At 33.3% G+C, this 21,012-nt stretch overlaps 1 protein-coding gene across 13 annotated transcripts in view; it reads right to left on the bottom strand.

The window, feature by feature from the left end:
• Positions 1-21,012, bottom strand: part of LOC143255709 (D-amino-acid oxidase-like) — a 51,212-nt gene that overhangs the window by 15,665 nt on the left and 14,535 nt on the right. For 10 of the 13 annotated variants that reach the window (XR_013030801.1, XM_076511785.1, XM_076511796.1 and 7 more), the window contains exons 2-6: positions 17,798-18,024; positions 16,912-17,023; positions 12,380-12,462; positions 2,460-2,525; positions 935-989 (exon numbers count right to left, since the gene is read on the bottom strand). Coding sequence is in view for 12 of the 13 variants with exons in the window: in XM_076511785.1 (XP_076367900.1) it covers positions 935-989; positions 2,460-2,525; positions 12,380-12,462; positions 16,912-17,023; positions 17,798-18,024 (543 nt within the window). In the remaining variant the exon portion in view is untranslated. Of the gene's footprint in view, positions 1-934; positions 990-2,459; positions 2,526-12,379; positions 12,463-16,911; positions 17,024-17,797; positions 18,025-19,796; positions 19,830-19,933; positions 20,201-21,012 lie in introns of those variants that run through there. The other 3 variants (XM_076511794.1, XM_076511793.1, XM_076511786.1) reach the window with 2 other exon arrangements.

The following is a 21,012-nucleotide window of genomic DNA, read 5'->3' as shown; positions in this document are numbered from 1 at the left end:
AATGCATCTGCAACACCCCTACAATCCCAAACCCATTTATACGCTCATCCCTAAGACGTGTCCAGCAACAGTCACTTTCGAACTCTCTCTTTCTTAACCTGAAGATGACCTAGAAAGGTTGAAACATTGTACTCTTCTAATCAATAAAAGTGTTAATACCAATACCAGCCATTCTGAGATATTACCACAAATTATTGATAGTGTTATATATATATATGTGTGTGTGTGTGTGTGTGTGTGTGTGTGTGTGTGTGTGTGTGTGCATGCAGGTTTTTCAATAAAATTATTCAAAGTCTAATTACAAGATTAATGCAATGTTGAAACCCATTCTCTTCTCTCTCTTACTTAATTACCCAGGTGGTCAACATAAAATGAACAAATATTCCAAGAGTAAGTTTGACTTTTGGCCACAATTTGAAAAACATAAATAGAGGAGTTATACCCCAGGATACCACTTTTCTATTTTTACAGTAACTAAAGATTCATTAGATCTCATTGAAATTTTATATTTAAAAGTAATGACTTAGTTTTTAAACTAATACTACAAGGTTAGAGTAAGTAATAATAATTTTGGACTTGACTAACAACTTTCCAATATGGAATATTGCTTTTAGCATTAACACATCTAAACAAAATGTTGTTCCAAAAGCAGTAAACTTTAACAAATAAGTGAATGGACCAGTTACAACATGTATGCAATAAACACAGAAGTTAAGAGCCAGATCACCTATGATGATAGTGATGATTGGTTAACATTCAAACCAGCTTTCAGCAGGTTAAAGGAGGAAAACCTTGTTGTTTCCACACATTTCTTGTTTAAAAGTGTAAGGTGTATCCACAATTTTGTGGGAGGAAAAAAACAGCCAAAACAAAATTTTTGTAAATAAAAAAACTTTAGACACAAATACTAAAACTAGAAGAACATGTTCCTTACCTCAATTAACTTATTTATCTTTCTTTGAACCACTTTACCACCCTTCGCTTGAAAACTAAAAAACAGTAAGAATAATATATATATGTATAACCTAATGTATATATTTATATTAACATTTTTTGTCTTTCATAGGGATATAACTTTAATTATATATCTATACAATGCCAATAAGAAACTTGGCAAATGTAAACTCAACAAAATTATATCATTTACTGTAGCATACAGGCATAACTACTATTATTACTTACTCTTTCTTTGCTGAATGGGGGAAAGAGTTTATATTTCAATAATTCATACCTTTATGTTGAAAAATGCAATTTATTTTAGTGGTACAAAGCAACAAAAATGTCAATCCATTTATGTGAGTCAGATCTATACATTCTGATGATTTTGCTTTAACTTAGATATACTGACAACTTAATTAGCACAAGTAATTCAGAAATAATTCATTTTATTAACCCTACTTATCCAATCAAATTAGAAGTTGTTAATACTTCAATTTATACATTAGAAGCACATTATTTACATCTGGAAATTATGTACTTAATAATGACATCAACTGAAATATATTTGAGAAACAGAAAAATTCTTCCTTTTAATATACAGCTTTCCCCACTCCTAGTGGTAATGTTCCACATTTGTTGTTGTTTTCTGTTTTTTTTTAATAAGCACTATAACATGACAACTGCTCAGATTTTATAAAACTGGAATAAGTTGTATTTTCTACTACTGTTGATATAAAAATTAAAACTTAATGGCCTTCATACACAAATATTAAATAAACTTATCAAAATATTTTGTAACAAGTATAAAAATATATCCCAAAAATATCCAGATGTAAGAATTTGAAAAAAATTCAAATCTTTCTTTTTTTTTAAACAAGAAACCTTGGCACTATTTTCATGCATGTATTAACATTAATTTTTTAGTTTAACATGTGAGAATGAAGAATGGATGTTAAGACTCCTAGTTCCAGTAATCTCCAAATTTCAAGGCACATTATAGCTTGAGCTCTGGTAATCCTATTACTTTATTCAGTGTCTTTAACCTGTTGACTGCCAAGTATTTTAGCTGCTATGGCAGCTCCTAAGACGGGTTTTTTTCAGCAAAATTGAGTAATTTTTAAAACAAAGGAAATAAGCAACAAGTACTATTTTTTCTCTAAGCCCAACTTATAGTAATACACAAAATGAAGAAATATGTACAAAACATGAAACAATAACTCGTCTGTGGCACTGTGTTACTGATCAGCTTGGACAAGTTATCTCGTCTACGGCACTGAACAGGTTAATGTAGTTTTGTATTGTTTGAATCTGTTTTGTTAATTTAAAATATATACATACATATAGACACACAAACATATGCAGTTATTGTTATTGATAACTTACAGTTTAAAGTCAGGAATCCTAAGTCTGAATTACAGCCCATGGAAGTAAACATCTTAAGCTATTACATCTATAGTGTAGAAGTTTCAACATAACTACAGAATACTCAAGTGCTTAACCTCAGGGAAATTATTACTTACCTCTTCATTAACTGGGGTAGCAGCTTGGAGCACTCAACATAGACTGATGTTACAAACACACCGTATCTATTAAATATGAAATGAGAATAAACTAGAACAGCAATCAGTAAAACAACAGAAATCCAACTGGTTACTACTATAATGATAAATTATAGATTACATTTTTAGAATTAAAATTAAAATTACTTGCATATCTCTGGTTGAACTGAAACATAGTACTTTTCCTTTATCCCTTTTTAGTCATCATTCTATAATGTGTCTTGTAAACTATCACTTTTGAACAATTATAAAAAGTTCAGTTCATCAATAACAAGTATCAAACTGTTTTTATATTATATGCCAACCTTGCTGAAACAAAAAATATAAGCAACACAAATAGAACAATGATCCACCTCTAGCAGAGAAACTTGAAATAAAGAAACAGGCTACACAAAATCAAAGGAACTGTTTCAGATGCAAGGAACAGACAGAAGACAGAAAACAAACAAACAAACAGTGTATGAAGTCCCAATGACAGTTCCACGGTCCAAAAATAGACAGACATGATAATTACTTATTTAGGTACAATTCATATTCAGCCTCCTACATAGCTTAAGAGCTTAAATAGTCCAGTCCTATTATTCTCATACATCAATTTAGGAGAAACATTTAAAGAAAAATGGTGAACAGTATACAGAAACAATACCAGACTTTATATGTCAAGATCAATGAGGTCACATGGCCTAGTGCAACAGTGTATTAGCTTTTCAGTTTATATAAGCACTCACAAGAGGACCAAATCTAAGCCAGTGAAACATAACTGTGGTATAAAAAGCTGGTATTTTATGAAAGTTATTCATCATTACAACAACATGGATATCATTTTCTAAAAACAGATACTATAGAATACTACATCCAATGGGAAGTAAATAAGAGCTAATATTTCAAGCAATAAACTGAGTTAAAAAACAAAGAAAGAAAAATTATTAAATGAAACTGGAAACCTTGATCAACCAAACTTTTTAAATAAAATATACAAACTGTGCAAATAAAATTTATACCTAGCTGTCTCTCTCATCTGAAGACATACAAAATCCACTAAACTGGATAACATTCTATCTAGCTTATTAACCTAACTAAACAGATGTCAGTTAACCCAACTTAAAACTGTAATTTTTCCATTTTCTTGGTTGGAAAAATTGTAACTGAATGTTTTCCTTACAGATTTTCCATAACATTATATCCTGAAGATTAACTTTTGAAGTCACAAAACTGATTGAAGAAATTAATAAGAAATAAAAAAAAGAATACTCTGATATTCCATTGTTTTGTCAGTCATACCTACAGGTGGATTTTATATATGTTTTGATAATATACATAAAAAATGAACAAAATCATGGTTCAAAATCAAGCAAGGAGTAATAATAAATTTGCTCATAGAATAGTATAGAAAATCTTAAACATCAGCTGCTGCAACATTAAAACTGGATATAACGATAATTCAAAAAGATAACAGAATGGAAACTTCAAAAAGACGTAAACAGTGGACCACAAGATGCAGCACTTGTTGATAAAATGGTTCACCACCCACACAGCTTGGAAACGGAAAGTGGTAAGAACTCTCAACCTCTACTAAAAGAAAAAGTGTGTAAGTAAGGGGGAGCACGATGGAGAGTCTGGAGGAATGACAACACCTGACATTGGTCAAAACCCATTTTGAAAAGCAGACCATGCCAATTTATACATTACATGGCACAGTAGGGATGGCCACCTATTTCTACTGCTTTAACCATGTGGTCAGTCTTATTTTAAAAAAGGATGATATATAAATAGCATGAAGACACCAGGAAGTGGTGTTAAGAAGAAGGAGACAAGGCCAATCCAAAGGATGATATATGAATAGCATGAAGACACCAGGAAGTGGTGTTAAGAAGGAGACAAGGCCAATCCAAAGGATGATATATGAATAGCATGAAGACACCAGGAAGTGGTGTTAAGAAGAAGGAGACAAGGCCAATCCAAACCCACTGGGAAAACAAGGAAGAGAAAAAACAAAGTGCAGTAATGGGAGGAAATGTAGCAAATGTATTTAAGGGAAAGAAGCAAAGAAAACAATGAAAAATCCCACAATGTGTATCAGACAGAGAATGTCATCTGGATCCTTCTTATAAGAAATGTGGAAGATGGTAAGAAACAAAAAGTTGGAAAAAATATACCACATGAGATGCTAAAATGTAGGTTAATAAAATTAATGCAGAACAAAAGAAACAACTTGAGCCCAAACAGCTGAGAAAACAAAGCAGTGTTGGCCAGGAAAGATCATTCAGAAAGACTTGGACTGGAGTCCACAAAATTTGAGAAAAAGACTGATGGAATGAGAAAAAACAGCCAGGTTAAGTGGGTGATGAACCAAAGACTATAAACAAAAGAGTACCCCACAAGGAGCAGAACCATCAAACATTAGGACTGAGAGGTCACTTCTTGGGAGAAAGTATCAGAACTGGAAAACAAATTAACAACAAGGACAAAGCACTTGATACATGACCCTCCAGGAGATGTATATCATGCATGGTTTATAAAAAAGGAAAGCTACTGTTTACCTCAAAAGGAACAAGGAGCATCCATTTGGCTAGTGATATAAGCTACCATTGTCTAAAAGTCAAAATGAAACAGGACCAGTCAAACCATGCATGAAGAAGAATGTAAACTAAAGCACCCTGGAATGGGAGAAGAGTATAGGTATGAAGGAAATAAGACAATTATCTTGAAGTCTTTCACTGATAGAATCACACTTCTGTCTCTGGAGATGAGCATGAAAGAGAAACAATCCAGAAAAGGGAGAGGAAGTAGCATACTAGACATCTTAAGGGATACATGTTGAACCAACACATACATATGAAGAAGAAAGGATGAAAATTAAGAGAAAACCCCAAAGTAAAAGCTCAGGTAACAGAAAACATCTTAGAATGGATGGTCTTGATTGAAGGGGATGCTTAAAAGTAAACACCCCAAAGAGACTAGAATGTGATGTAGCAGAAAAAAACTCATACAACTGAAAATGTTAACTACACAAGCCTGTATGTAAAGACTATCCCCAGTTGAAAGAAGTTAACGAAATTGGCATCTAATGAATGGTGTCCATAAAATCTCCTAAAATGTATAAGTCAAGTAAAACACAGACTACTCAATAAAAGACATATGAAACCAAAACAAGTCCAAACATCAAAACATGAAAGTGGTACTTAATCATATAGTGAAAAAAAATCCAAGTTAAGAAAATGTTCCATGAGCATTCAAAGCCTCACAGAAACAGCCTATCCAAATAAGATTAAAGATGAAATATTAAAAAAACAGGGAAAACCCAAGAAGTAACTGAGGTGGGGCCAATTGATCCAGAACCTCAATCAGCATTGAGCAAACAAGAATAATGAAGAAAACCCACAGATAACACAGATAAAGGATGAGCAGGTGCCAAATGTATAAAATGAATAAAGGTGAGATCTTAGAATAATACAAAAAAACAGCTAAAATATTTTAATATAGCATTGGAAATACCACACTTGACACTAAATGTACAAGAACAGCCCCTGAGAAAAAGACCAATGAAGAAGTAACTGTAAAACCTTATATCAAGTGGATAGTAAACAAACAGCAGTGTACTATCTTAGAAGATATTAAAAACAAAAAAGCCAAATGTGGATAGAATGAGCTAAAGCTGACACACATCTCAGCATAGAGGGAAGAAGGAGGAGGTCTCCCACAAAAATCCCTAAATACAAGTGGAACAACAAAGAAAGGAGATGGAAAGTAAACACCAACTTTAGTACCACTGATAGAGTAAAATAAAGCTAAAACAAAAACTAGATCATCTGGAAATGGATTCAGCCATTACAAGGGGAAAGAAAGCACTACTTGGAGAAGGTAGGGTGAACCCCAGCCCCCAGAAGCTCTCATAAATGAAAGTTAGCATTTTCCTAAATTGAAAATGTGCATACATATACATACACACACACTGGATCACAATGAAAAAGTAAGCACTAGTAAAGTGGATAAACTTTCTCCTCCACTTGATGAAGTCCAAAAGGCAATACCCTAGGCTTGGAATGACAGATTGTGTAAGCCATACTCAACCAAAGGAACAGAACTTATTCAGTCTGGAATTATGGACATTCCTCTTGTATTATGGAGAGAATGTGGAAACTGTGTTCAATCAAGGACCTAGGATAGGACTACTTCATGTTCAAATTATGAGGAGATAGTGGACCACCTTCCATGAACAATATACAAAACTGACATTGATAAAAGAGAAGAGTCATACACCTCATAACCCAGATAGCTTTGTGTCAGACCTGAACAAGAATTATGAGTAACTTAACACAGAGGCTGGTGCCACTCCTACTGACATCTGGGAGAAACATCCAGGGGCCCCAGTAGGAAAGTCCTGAACTTTGCCATCTTCTTCAAGAGTGAAGGAACATGCTCAAACACTCTGGAGAAAAAGCCTCTGTCCACCACCCCAGTGAATGAAAACTAGGGAGTGATAAGGACTCCCACGCTCCATTAGTAGTATCTGGAGGTGGGGGTGGGTGATGGACACATTGGGAATTCCTAAGGAACAGTGCTCTGGAAGCTGTACAATAGGTGAATCAATTACCCTATATTTTCAAATCTGTTGAAACCTGTGATAATTATAGTGAAAGTGGTTACTAGCATGAAACTGAGAAGAGAAAGTATACCTGCTTGGGTAACACTCCCCACAGAGTGGGATACAGTGAAAAATAAAGGGGCTCTGGAAATAAAAGAGTATGTGTTGAGGAAAATACTCATCACTGGTTATAACCTAACAGAGGTGGTAAAAATAGCTACAGGAGGTAGTCAAAAACTCTCAAAAGAGAAAATTGACACATCATGTTAGAAATGAGATATGAAAGTTTTAGGGCTGAAGAATACAAAAAGACTTCAATATACCTGATAGAACTGAAGATTCAAAAACCTTCCAGCACTTAAAAATAGTAAATAAAGATATCTTTCATAAGCAAGGCCCTTCTCAAGTATCCAAGTTAAAAAATGGGATATGATAACAACTTCTGGATGAAGAGGGTTTAAATTCCTACTAATATACCACTGACAATAAATATTCAATTTTTTTTGATAAACAATCATGGTTGTCCCTCAGATATTTAATTAAATACAGATAAACCTTAGAAGTTAAACCCTTATGGTAGGCAATGGACCATACAACTTCCAAGCATAAACACCATGTTTCCAAACATTTGGGTAGATAATGCCTGATCAAGGTTGTCTTAACAGAAACTGCCAATTTGGAAGAGGTAAATATTCCTGCAGATACTTGAAGAAGCATAAACCATGCTTGAGCTATACAATAAAGTGCAACCAGGTGAACTTGACAGGAGTAGAGCAAACCATAATCAAAATCCAAGGCAATAGTTAAATCAGGAGAAAGACATACAGATGTAAACCTGCCAAGTCCAGACTGAATGCACATTCTGTTAACACTTGAAAGACCAAAACAATTGCAGTTGAGAATTCCAGTGAGTTACAAAGGCATCAAACACTGAAAAACCAACTGACAGCAAATCCACTAAAGAACTTCATAATGTAGCAACCATTGCATTGGAAGAATTTGGTTACATCGAGGCAAGTGATCTGCAATTAAATTCATATCTCTTGGAATATGAAATGCTAAAGGACAATATGATGAGAATGAGCCCAGTAGAGAAGATATAATGTAAAAAAAACAAAAGGTCTTGAAAATGTGTGTCTCCTCAATAACAAATGTGAGATAGAGCCATGGAAGTGTCAGAATGTATCATGACAATTTTAACTCTCAAAAGAGACAGACCTTGAATCACTGCCTGATGTACTTCAATAAATTTGAAAATATTGATGTATAGGGTAGATTTGACATTTGTTCAGGTACTCTGGAACTTCTTGGCTTGAAGATAAACTCCCCATCCATGAAAAAATATGTTTGTGAGCAGATTGATCTTGGGATAAGGTGGTGAAATGGGTACCCCAATAGTAGTGTTACTTCAATCAACAATATTGCTCCTAGGTATTGAGAAAGGATGATCCATTTGTTCCACAGTGACCAGTGAAGGGATCTCATATTTACTCATCACAAAAGAATGAGAGCCTCTAGGAATAATCACATTCACATGGTAAGAAAAAGAGACAGACAAAAATAAAAGCCTTGTGGCTCTTTCCATGGCTTATAGCTTGATAGGGATTGGTTAGCATGACTGAAGTAAGCATTAAAAAACACTGGCAGAAAAACAGACTTCTCCAATGTAATAAAGAAGCCCACTTGTGGCTTCTGCTAATTGACAGGATGGAGCCAGTCATCCATATAAAATGTGAACAGGCCTAAAAAAAATGATGGTTCTGAGAATAAAATTGAAGAATTCTGCAAAAGACAAAAGATGCTGATGTAAGATAAAAAGGTAGAGCCCAGAAATGTAGTACCCAATCCTTGTGCACAAACCTTCAGGAATATTCTGCTACATCTAGAGCCATAGTTAAAAGTGCCATCATATGTTGGGAAATAATTCAATTGTGAAGCAGGGAGGATCTAAACACTGGTTTAGACAAGATAGATCAAAAATTGGATGATAACATCCTATCTTCTTCAGTATTGTGAATAAACAAGAATAAAACCTCAAAGGATGGAATCAGTTCTCTCTACTGCCTTTTTTAATAATAGCTTTCTTTTGGCCTGGAAACAAATTTCCACTTGCTGTGGATCTGTTTGAGGTGAAAAGGCAACAAGTTGAATAGACAATGATGGAGGTGATGCAAACTGAATTATCAATCCTATAACCAGAACAAGTAGTACCCATAGATCCCTGGTGCTTACCCAAAACTCACTGAGCATAGAAAATAGTAAATGAAGACTCTCTGACAAAGCATCTCTGCCCAGTAAATCCCAACAACAAACTAGCCGAAATCACATACAAAAAAATAGAAAACAACAATCTGACTGAGGTAGACGTCAGCATAATACTCAAATATCTGAGAGAAACAGTGATAAGCTTCAGACAAAACGAACATGACGATGACCAAAGAAGGTCAAAACGTTTTTTGCTCTTCTACGTAAAATATTTTCTCAACTCAAACGAGCTGTTTTTGTATACATATTTCTCTACAAGTGGGTTTTCTCAACATCACTGAAAACTATGATCTGTTTAAAGTGATCATAATGTTCAATCTAGATCCCCACAAGTCCAAAATTGGGTCCATCCTTTAAGAATCTTAATAGGTCTCCTCTTGGTGGTGATAAGTAAAAGTATGCTGATCTGATAAATGTGGGAGATAATGCACAGCAATCCTGTCATGTAACTGAGCAGCAAATCTGCCAGTATCAATAGCAATATTAGGAGGAAAAGAAAACATACAAGTAGTCAGTTCTGATCGTTTCTGCTAAGAAGGAAGGAGTAGGGTAAAATGCAATAGGAGAGACCCTCAAAACCTTACAAACCTGAGTAACCTACTGAAGTCAAATAATTGGGGATAGCTGATCAAAATAGTCCTCATTTGAGGATGACATAAAAAGAGAAAGCTGGAGAAAGAGAGTATACATTCTTGCCAGTCATTCCAGAGTCTTTGCAAAAGTGGCCTCAGAACCCCCCAAAAGATACTCTTGGTTTTCTTGTCTCTATCTCACAGCAGATCGTATCACAGGCAGCTTTGACTGAAAGTGACCACTCCCCTAGCTGTTGATAAACACACACCAAATAGCAGAAGTGAAAGAAAAGAGGTCTGGTTGACCTCTGCAGTAGAAACGTTAAGTTGAAAATTCATACCTATCATTAAGGATTTTGTTTATTAAGTAATGTACGAATATAAACAAAAAGATAACCTGAAAAGGCCAACAACATTCTAAATCACAATGTAAATAGTAATAATCACAACACTCCTTTTGTTAGAAATCCATACCAAATGCCCTGCTGATGAAAAGTGATTAGCAGGATGAGGTGTTTATGTATAGTACTTAAATAGAGGGTGCAATGAAGCTGGTGGAGAAATTTGCAAATTAGAACTGCTTAAGGTATTCAACTGGGCAAAGAGTTGGAAACCTGAAGATCTAGAAGTAGTTATAGTGTCAATGGATGGTAAATATGTTTTGCAATTAATGGTAAGCATAAACTATAAATTAAACAAAATTAATAGTAAAATGTATAAATTATAAACTAAATGAAATTAATCACAAGAAGTACAGACTATAGAGAATGATGAGTTAAGTAGCTATTATAGTGAAATTGTTAAGAAATTGTGAAATAAACAATGTCTATAATTTTGTGTTGAATAAAAGCTACCTAATCTAATTATCAATTAACCCATAAGTAAAACTATGAGTAAGCCAAAAATAAAATAGCTGTGAAGCCTAATTGAGCAATACAGAACAAAGGATATCACAGAGCATAACCAATCTCCTGACAAAGTTAAAAGTCTTGTAGAGAGTACTACACCCTGAAGCTTGTGTAAATGTGCTAATGGAACATATAACATTTGAAGTGGTAACATAGAATTCATAGTACGAAACAAATAACCAAACACAACTATGTTGACAGAAACAAACGTTTTATAATGAAGTAATAAATTCTATAACCAGGTAGAAATATAAAATAATTCCATTTTGGAACAACTGGGCAAATTACAAATATCACTGCTGTATAATACATAAACTTGTTAAAAGAAATTAATACAATGATATGGGGAGAAAAATTAAATAAAATACTCAAATAGAGTGCAAAATAAATGTTAGAGTAAGAGCACTATCAAATAAGAAGTAATAGTTCAGCAAAGCTGAACACAGTGAGTCACATGCACCAAGAGAGTATGTCACATCCTTACTGGTGAACAGTTGTTGCCTGATTATTAGCATGAGACATACTGGAATAAGACATTTTCAACTGAGATTGAGATTAAAGGCTTATGACATGTGTAATTTTTTGCATACAGATGGCAGCACTGAACTAGAATAGCTATTTTTCAGAAAAGAGGTAATATACACTATCAGAAACCATGAAGTTACATGTTACAGAAACCATACAATTAAATACAGACAACACAAGGAAACACAATAACACTTGAAAACATAAAAAAATGTAATAGCACTTGTGATTCATGAGAAATACTATAGAAAAGGTATTCTCCAGATATCTGTGTGTGTGAATCTTCTAGAGCAGTTTAAAAAATAAGATTTTACGTCACTCAGATGGTGATTTATAGAAAAATGTTTTATTGCATGTACAGATGTACAGCAGCATAATTGAACTATTTTTCTTTCCTTGTCAAGGCATCTTTACTAATGTGTTCACAGCAGTTTTCTCCACTAATAATAATTCTCTATATAATACATCTGTGTTTACATTCTTATATTTCTTGTAGTTATGAGAGAGAAAAATGGATAAAAAGTAAAAAGATTATAAAGATTTTGTTTCAGTACTTTTGGGGAAATCATTACACACACACACACACCAACATTTTGAAAAATAAGTCCCAAATATTATACTTTTTAATAAATTAGAAACATATATCTGGTAATGAAATTAAATACAAAAATTAATTTCTGAACATTTCAAATTCAGGTTAAGTTATAGCCTCCAAAAAGCTGACTCTCCTTATACATTGGCCTGAATAAAAAGTATTTTTAACTGTTTATAGATTTTAAAATTTTGTTTTATTTAATATTTATTCCCTAAATAACATAGGAAGCTTTGATGATGGCAGTTAAATGTCAAAAATGTAGTCAACTTTTTAAAGGCCGTAAATTGACCTGTATTAAAAATGTTTTAACTGTATCTGTTTTAGCACTGTATTATTTTAATATTATGCAAATTACCAAGTAAACAAAATTTAATGCATTTTTTATATATTTACAAACTCCAGAGGACAAGGAGATACATTAAAAACCTTACTTGTATTTATTTGGAAACATTTCCAGTTCATTTTTTGTCAAATCACGATATTCCAGAAAAACATGAGCATAAGAAGGCCTCCCTGGAAGACAAAGATTGTTCAATATTTTTATGATATTACATTTCATTCTAGTGAAAGTACAATTCTTTATCACCAATTTGTAATATTAAATTCTGATTAAAGTAAATTACCAATACAAAACTAAAAACTAATCTATAAGACACTTTCATTACATTCTTATCTATAAAACTTAGAATAATGATTAAATTATTGTTTCATCAGTACTTTTTAGTACCTTCACTGTTAACAATGTTTTCAGCCATAAACCCAATATATTTTCACAATACTTGGCCAACTTATGCAATTTAAGATGGTCCTAAGTAAATAAATATAAAACTCATATATTTACAATGCAAAACAAACTCTATAATAAAAGTATAATAATAGAAATAACAAAAGCAGAAATATTGAACATAAACATCAGTATACAAGAATAAATTTCCATAAACCTCACTAAAAGCATCTCATGATCAATGAAAACTCATTAAACAGTACAAACAATACAACTTATAAATAATCAGAATAGTATTTGGAAAAAGTTGCAAAACGTTATTGTATGGAAGATGTATGGATGGAACTAACTGAAAGGAAGTAGCTCAATGTGTGAAATCTGATCTTCTCTCCAAAGACTGTATGAAGGTCAGATGTGAAGAAGCAGAATGTGAAGGTTGTGATGTAGGACACGTAATCAAAATTGACAAAGAAGGGAGGAAGAAAAAGATGAGCAATGGTGCAAGCAGTTGATGCATGTGCATACATAAAGATGTGTGATCAATCCATATTGAAGGCACTGACTGCTAGAGACAATGGCTGAGGCACAAGTGACTGAAAGAGAGACAACTTAGTGTTCAGGCCCATAGCAAAAGCATCTCTTTGGTGAGAGCCTACTGACTGAAAGATGCTAAAAAACAAGGAGCTGGATTGTTTATTCTTTGATATATATGAGATTTGAGTGTGAAAGTCAATCTATAGATAGATTAAAAGTAGTCTGCACATGACCTGAAATAAGGTGAATGTGATGTGCTTTCTTCCAGAATAAGAGAACCAACATCCAGAAACTTGGACCTCTAGACCAGGTTCACCCTAAATATGCAGTGTGTGCTACCACCATAGAAACAGACAAAGGAATTAGCCACAGACAATGTTGGGTGAGAAGAATAAAATAACATAAGGCCCAATATACATACAGAAGTTCAAGAACAGTGCTACATAAATCACTTTTGTCTGCAGATCAAAGGTACAAAGGTATCAATTCATGGTCTCCATCTCCAAAAGAATGTGTCCATGAAAAGATATAGACACAGACACAGGGAAGGAAGAGGCTCCCCAGCATAAATATGGGCTTAGTTTAGCCACCAATGCAGATCTTTGCTCATGAAAATAGGAAGAAAATTGAAGGGAGAAGATCCTGATCAAGATCTCATACTCCATGAAGTGCCCACTTAAGGGATCTCATATGGTCATGGTCAAGAAGGTCTAGTGATGTCATGAAAAACCACATCTCCCAAGACAATGAAATCACAGAAGCAGTAAATGATGTGTTGGAGCCAAAAAGGTATCATGAACCAAAAGTTCCTTTGAACTGGATCATAAGGAGAAGATACTACTTAACTGATCTTCATGTTGAAATGGATCCTGCCACCAACAGACAAGGTGTTGAGTGGGTCCATGAAAGGACTTCTCCAAGTTGAACCACCAACTCACCCAAACCACTGCAGAAAATAGATGCCAAGATTCTTCTTAGGAATGAGTCAAATAAAGTTAGCAATCCATACAAAAATGAAATCACAGTCCATGAATATAGAAATTCTTTGCAAAAGCTTGGATAATTCAAAAAAACAAACAAACATGTAAGGTTACAAGGCAAATCCAAAGGGAAGGGCCCAAAACTGTTAAATCACCATGAGATGTACTAAATGAAGATAAGAACAAGACTGAGATAATAGCTGTGCATGTAATTAAATTTGAGGTCATACCTCGATATCATCCACAACCCAGAAGAATATGCTCATCTCAAGGTGAAAAAACACTACATGCTAAATTGGGAACTGAAATGTGAAATGAGGATGCTAAGGCAAAATTAATCAACTGCCAGTTACAAATTTTAGGGTTTCTTGGAGACAATGAAAAACACAAGAATAAAACCTCATGAAGTATGGGGAGTAAGTACAACTGTCAGATATAAGAGCAATACTTGAACCAATTCTAATAGATGCTGAGATCTCATAGGAAAGAGAAACCAAAGGTGGAGATAAAATGGGAATAGTAGGTACATGAGGCTCTGATGGAAATCAAAAGACTACAATATGTGGAAAGGAAGAATGTCGGTGAACCAATGTCAACCTAGGGTTCAATAACACCCAAAACAGTATCAATATATAATGTTCCAGAATTGGAGCCATACATAAAACCCTAAGGAAAATCAATAGTAAACAGACCTGAACCAATATGGTATCACAACCTATGAGGTCTTAACAAAGGAAACCACATACTAAATGCCAGAGCCAAGGACAAGATGTTGACTGAAGTGGAAGAGAAAAGGACAAGGGTATCTCTAGAAATCCCATAGGATTTCCGTAGAGAGCCTCAGAGAGAAATGTATATAAAAAAACGCCATTAGAAATTGGTAAAAGTAAGAAGCAAGCAAGAATACAGGGTTTGTGGAAGATAAGACATATAATTTGGTAGCTGACCCCTTCTCCAAATAGGTAAAAGTAACTAAACAACTGTTGACCTGAAACTGAATAGACAGCAAGATGTTACTAAAAAGCAAAATAAGCAGAAGTCCCCTCATGTAACTGCAAGGCCAATGGATCAACAAAAACCCCAATATCATGGAAGTGTGGTAAAACCAATGATTGGAAGGATTGTTCATGGAATAAAGGTAAAACATCAAGAACTTAAGACATAAAATCCATTAAGACCAAATTAGACCAAAAAGACTACCAAACTGGAAAGACAAATGTACATCACATAAAATAAACAAATATTGTGACAGTGGGTGAAGAAGAAGATTGATATAATGTGTCAATCATACTGTATATTTTTGAATCAGAGGTTGCAGATAATTTCATGTGTAAATGCTGGCATGTGGTATAAAGTGAATGAAGGCTGGTGATTGTCTGATCTTTCTTAGTATGGAAATGTTTCAACAGATGCATGTAATAATGTTATAAGAAACTAGTTTACACTGTTAATGTTATGAAAATGGGATGAAATTTACAATCATCAGTATGGTCACATAGGCAGTAATGTACCAAATGTAAAAGTGAATTTTAATCAATACTTATTTTTTCAAGTGATGGATTTTTATCCAAATGCAGATCTAATATCAGCTGAAAGACTCCTGATACTGTATTCTGCATATGCTCTAGCTTGTATACAAATGACTAAGTATACATCAGAACTAAAAAACAAGTATAGATTGGGTCATATTTCAGTAATAAATATTGTAGGTCTAGCCTTATTTATGTTGTATCTTAACACATTTCCAATGAAATTTCATTAAAAAAACACTATAAATATGATAAATAAATAAAACAAACAACTGTTTGTCCATGCCATTTTTTTTTTGGTAAATAATAGCTGAAAGTGAAATTTCATCAACATTCTTTGTTTAAGCACATCTCCTGGTGTGTTTATAACACCTAAATGATTGTTGAAAATTCCGTTTGTGGTTAAAACATTAACTGAAACTCGAGCTTATCCTGTATGCTTCTCATTTTCGAACAACCAATCAAACATGACTATCATCACAATTATCACTCTGTGAGCATTGGGGCCTGCATCTTTCTTTAGAATCAGTATATCTGCAAATCCTATATTAAATTCTAGTTTATTTTATAAGTCTGATTGAAAAAAAAGTGTTTCCTGAATACATGATTTTGATACAAACTTTCTCCAGGCCATGTGTTATTTTCTGTATGACTTAGGTATGCAGAAACATCTCATCTTCTTATCTCATCTCCATAAACAACACAGTAAAAAACCATAGCTGCTTATGTCCTGGAACAACTCACAATTAACCATATTCAAAATAACTGTCTAATGGAATCTGTTTAGAAAAACCTAATAATTTTATGTAAACAAAGTGACCATCTTCCACACACAAAATGGAGCACAAAAGAGAAGCCAATTGAGACCACCTTTTTTTAATCTTGAATGACATCACTTGCTTCTGACCCAATTTTTCAACCAATCAACTGCAAAAGCTGGCTGTTGGACTGACTTTAGAAGTTTCCAGAGCTGGGTCAAAGCAAACTATCGAAAAATGACTTGGTTGTAATTTTTAACTTATAATTCTACATCACCTACATTAAAATACAATCACAGTGTTTTTAACTGTTTGACTCTTTTTTTGTTTTGTTTTTAACTAGTTATAGCAGCATTTTGCTTACTCAGTTACAAATGTAATGAAAAATTACACAAACAACATTTTTAGTTAATTATGCTATTTTAGATTATGACTTACAATGAATTGTTTGGACAAAATATAGCCAGAAACTAGTCCTATACCGTAAGTGCTTGAATCTGGTGACCGCAAAAGGTTTAGCAAGTAAGAGAAAGTCTCTTCACACCAAAAACTGAAAAACAAGTAAAACTGTTACAATATGTGCCAGTAACATGCTTGTTTGAAAAGAATGAGCTAAAATACAAACCTATCATTACTTCTTTCATATGAATATATGTCATCAGCTACAGTAAAGCTAACTGAAAACTAAAGCCTCTAAACATTTATTACTTTATGTCCACAGTTTTAGGGATCTTAAGTTTGTGTGAACTTCACGTGGCATTCATTGTGTGAACTTCACGTGGCATTCATTGTGTGAACTTCACATGACATTCATTGTGTGAACTTCACGTGGCATTCATTGTGTGAACTTCGCGTGGCAGAAAAAATATCTGAGCTAAGAATGAAATCACACATCACAGACATATGGGAATACACTAGTAAAAAATATAAACCCACAATAGCTCATAGTAAATACTTTCATTACTTTCTCCAATACTTTTAAAAATCACACAAATGTATTTCACATAAAATAGCTGTAAACCCTACCGACATTACATCCTATCACATACTTTACCTGTCTCTTGTTAAATTATTGCTCTCTGAAAATATATAAAAAATGTCACTGTTGACTTAAATGCCTTCAAAATCTCTGTGACCAAACAAATACACAAGTTCCTATACATAACTAACACCCTTTACAGTGATCTAGAATTAAAACTGTACAAAATAAGCATGGACAAAAGTGTTGTCTATTTTCAGAAATCATTTAACTAGCTTAAGAGAAAACCAGAATTACATTGCACATGCATTTTTTTACATGAATAATAGTTATAAATCCACTTACTTAACTTTTTCAGGTGAACACCCTTGTAGAAAATAGGGATTCCAAAACCCTGCAGCACCATCCCCTGTAGTATTTGGAGTGAACTTGTCAGAAATTATTGTAGCCTCTATATTTGGTACTGTTTCAATGGCTCTCACTGCTGAAGTAACCCCAATAATTCCTGCTCCAACTATGGCCACTCGTTTTCTTTCCATGTTAAGCAAATTAGGCTTGGATAGCTTAAGAGACTGATCATATAGAACACCAAGACCTTTAATTCCATAACTCTGTTAAGGTTACTCTCACAGAACATGTACTCCTAATTCAAATTGTGATATCCCACATGCATTATCTTACATTTATTATAATTAAAAGCCATCTACCATTTAGTTACCCAGCTCAACAACTTAGATAAAGAACATACCAGAAAACAGAACAATGTTCTGTTAAAAACAAGTTGCATACTCTCTCCAAAATAAATCACTTCAGTATGCTTAAAAATTGTTGGTTGCCAACTTATTATTATATTTTGTTATAATCAGGTTTATTTATTACAATTGTGCACAGATGTTAAAAGTTACAACAGTATAAAGTAAAATTATACAGCCAAATTTTATTTTATTACTCTTGTTTTTTGTTTCTAGTTTAATAGTTTTGATATATTCGTATTATCAAATGCATTAAACTGTTCTTATCTTTAATTTACACAACTTAATATTTCTCAGTCAAACTATCCAAAGTTTAATCTATCCTCTGGTTGTCATCATTAGTTCTTAGGTCTCTCTTTAATCAAACCATTTATAAACCTCAAAATTTTATATAAATGCTTGAAAAAATAAAGAAAAATAATACTGTACCTTAGGCCACAGAATTTTACTTTATTATAACATAACTTACTATTAAAAGACAAGTAGCCTTGTGTTCCAACCATGCTATCCTATCAAGTAAATTAAACCACACACACACACACAAAAAGCCAGTCCTTGTCCTTATCATTCAAATATTTATCAAGACTCCCTTAAATTAACTGCATCAACTGCATCTGAAGGCAACCTGTTAAAAAGGCTAAACACTTGTTAGAAGAATAAAACGTCTCAGCTAAAGATAATGACTTCTCTACCAAAATTTATAATTTTGTCCTCTAGTCTTATCATTCTCATTATTAACTATGATAAAAGATAATGCATCAACACTATCAATTTCCTTAACAATTTTAAATACTGCAATTAGATCCCCTCTCACATTTTTTTTTCAATAGAAGACAAGTTCAATGATTTAGCCTATCCTTCTATAACATTTCCATCCTAGTTACCCTCCTCTGAACCCTTTCCAGCAATTCAATGTTGTTCCTGAAGCAAGAAGCCCAAGACTGATCATTATATTCCAAATGTGGCCTGACCAATAACTTAAACAATGACTTCTTTTGACTTGTGCTAAATATTCCCACAGATATAACCTAAAATCCTACTTAGCCTGTTACTAGAAATAGCACATCATTTGGATGGCTTAAGAAATTGATCAAACAGAACACTGAGATATTTCTATAATTCCCTAACTGCACCAAGGTAACTCCCATAAAATTAAAATTATCATATCCTACATGCATCACTTTCATTTATTATAATTAAAAGTCAACTACCATTTAGCTTCCCAACTCGCCCAATAATCCACATCATTTTTGTAAAGTAGTGACATTTTTTAAACAGACGGCAATGCTCAATTCTTTGATGTCATCAGCTAACGTATATAATCTATTAACCCTTCCTTCACCTTTGTCATTGATTTAAGGCAGAACATAGATGCTAACACTGAATCTTGAGGTAAATCATATGTAATATTAATATAGTTTACTGAACTCCCTTAATAATAACCCTCTTCTTTCTTCCATCTGTTCAGTTTTTGTTCAACAAGCCATAACTAAAAAGATAATTTTTAACGTTGTTTATATGACAAATTGTCAAATCCTTTCTGAAGATCTAGATACACATCCATACCATCATCAACATAAGAAGTAACTAACCTCTTCAAAGAATGTCATGAGATTAGTAAAGCTAGATTTTCTCCCAGTGAAACTATGTTCACTATCCATAAAAGTTTAAACTTTATTAAATTATTTTACAAAGCATCTTTTATTAGCCTTTATAAACCTTTGCTCACCACTCAACATATGACTAAGTCTGTAATTACTGGAACAATTTTAATCATTTCCCTTGAAAAGAGGAGTAACATTAGCCAACTTCTGATCTGCTAGCAACTCCACACTATTTCATAAATTACAAACTGCTTCCATTTTCAAAACCCTTAGGAAATTATTATTTGGCTCAGGTGCTTTATCATTCTCTAAACTTCACAACTGTTTTTAAATAGCTCAGAATTTATGTGACTGTCTTGTGCAACCTTGTTTCCATCCAGCAGGTGTTTATGCTGAAAAATATTGCTTAAATTAAAAACCCAGCTATTTCACAATCGTCAAGTATAAGCCGAACATTTGGTTCCTTTAATGTATTTGAAGAAATCCTTACTATTTATTTTTACGTTTTCAGCAAGTCGTTTCTGATATAGTTTTTAATTTCCCAATTTTTCATTTAACCAACTCTCTTAATCTTACACAATCCTTAAACTCTCCTATCATTGTGGTGAATTTAAGGTTTGTTTGTTTTTGAATTTTGTGAAAAACTACATGAGAGCTATCTGCACTAGCCATCCCTAATTTAGCAGTGTAAGACTAGAGGGAAGGCAGCTAGTCATCACCACCCACTGCCAACTCTTGGGCTACTTTTTTTACCAACAAATAGTTGGATTAATCATAACATTATAATACTCCCATGGCTGAAAGGGCAAGCATGATTGGTGTGACACTCAGATTACAAGTTGAATGCAATGAATTTAATGTCTCATCTCTTCCAATTTTGCTTTTTTTAATCTTATTATTCCTTAACTCCATATACAAAAAAATATCTAATTCAGTAATGATTACTTGCACCCAGATATTCCTAAACCTTTACCCTATCAACAATTTCTATATAAGTAATAGAAATATTTTATAAGATTAAAATGATGTCGAGATGGCAGTAATAATAAAAAAGCATGATACAGGGATGATAAAGCTATAAAAAAGTAGCCCCTACATGACTTTCAGTATTGAAATTTAGTATTACAGTGTAAAATATAAGAGTACTGAATGGTTATGAGGTAGGTCAATTTGATAAACCTTGTATAGATGGTCTGTAATAAAC

The sequence above is a fragment of the Tachypleus tridentatus genome, chromosome 7, assembly GCF_004210375.1.
Source record: "Tachypleus tridentatus isolate NWPU-2018 chromosome 7, ASM421037v1, whole genome shotgun sequence".
Classification (NCBI taxonomy): domain Eukaryota; kingdom Metazoa; phylum Arthropoda; class Merostomata; order Xiphosura; family Limulidae; genus Tachypleus; species Tachypleus tridentatus.
Note: the sequence above shows the minus strand (reverse complement) of the source record. Positions and strands in the feature narration are given on the sequence as shown.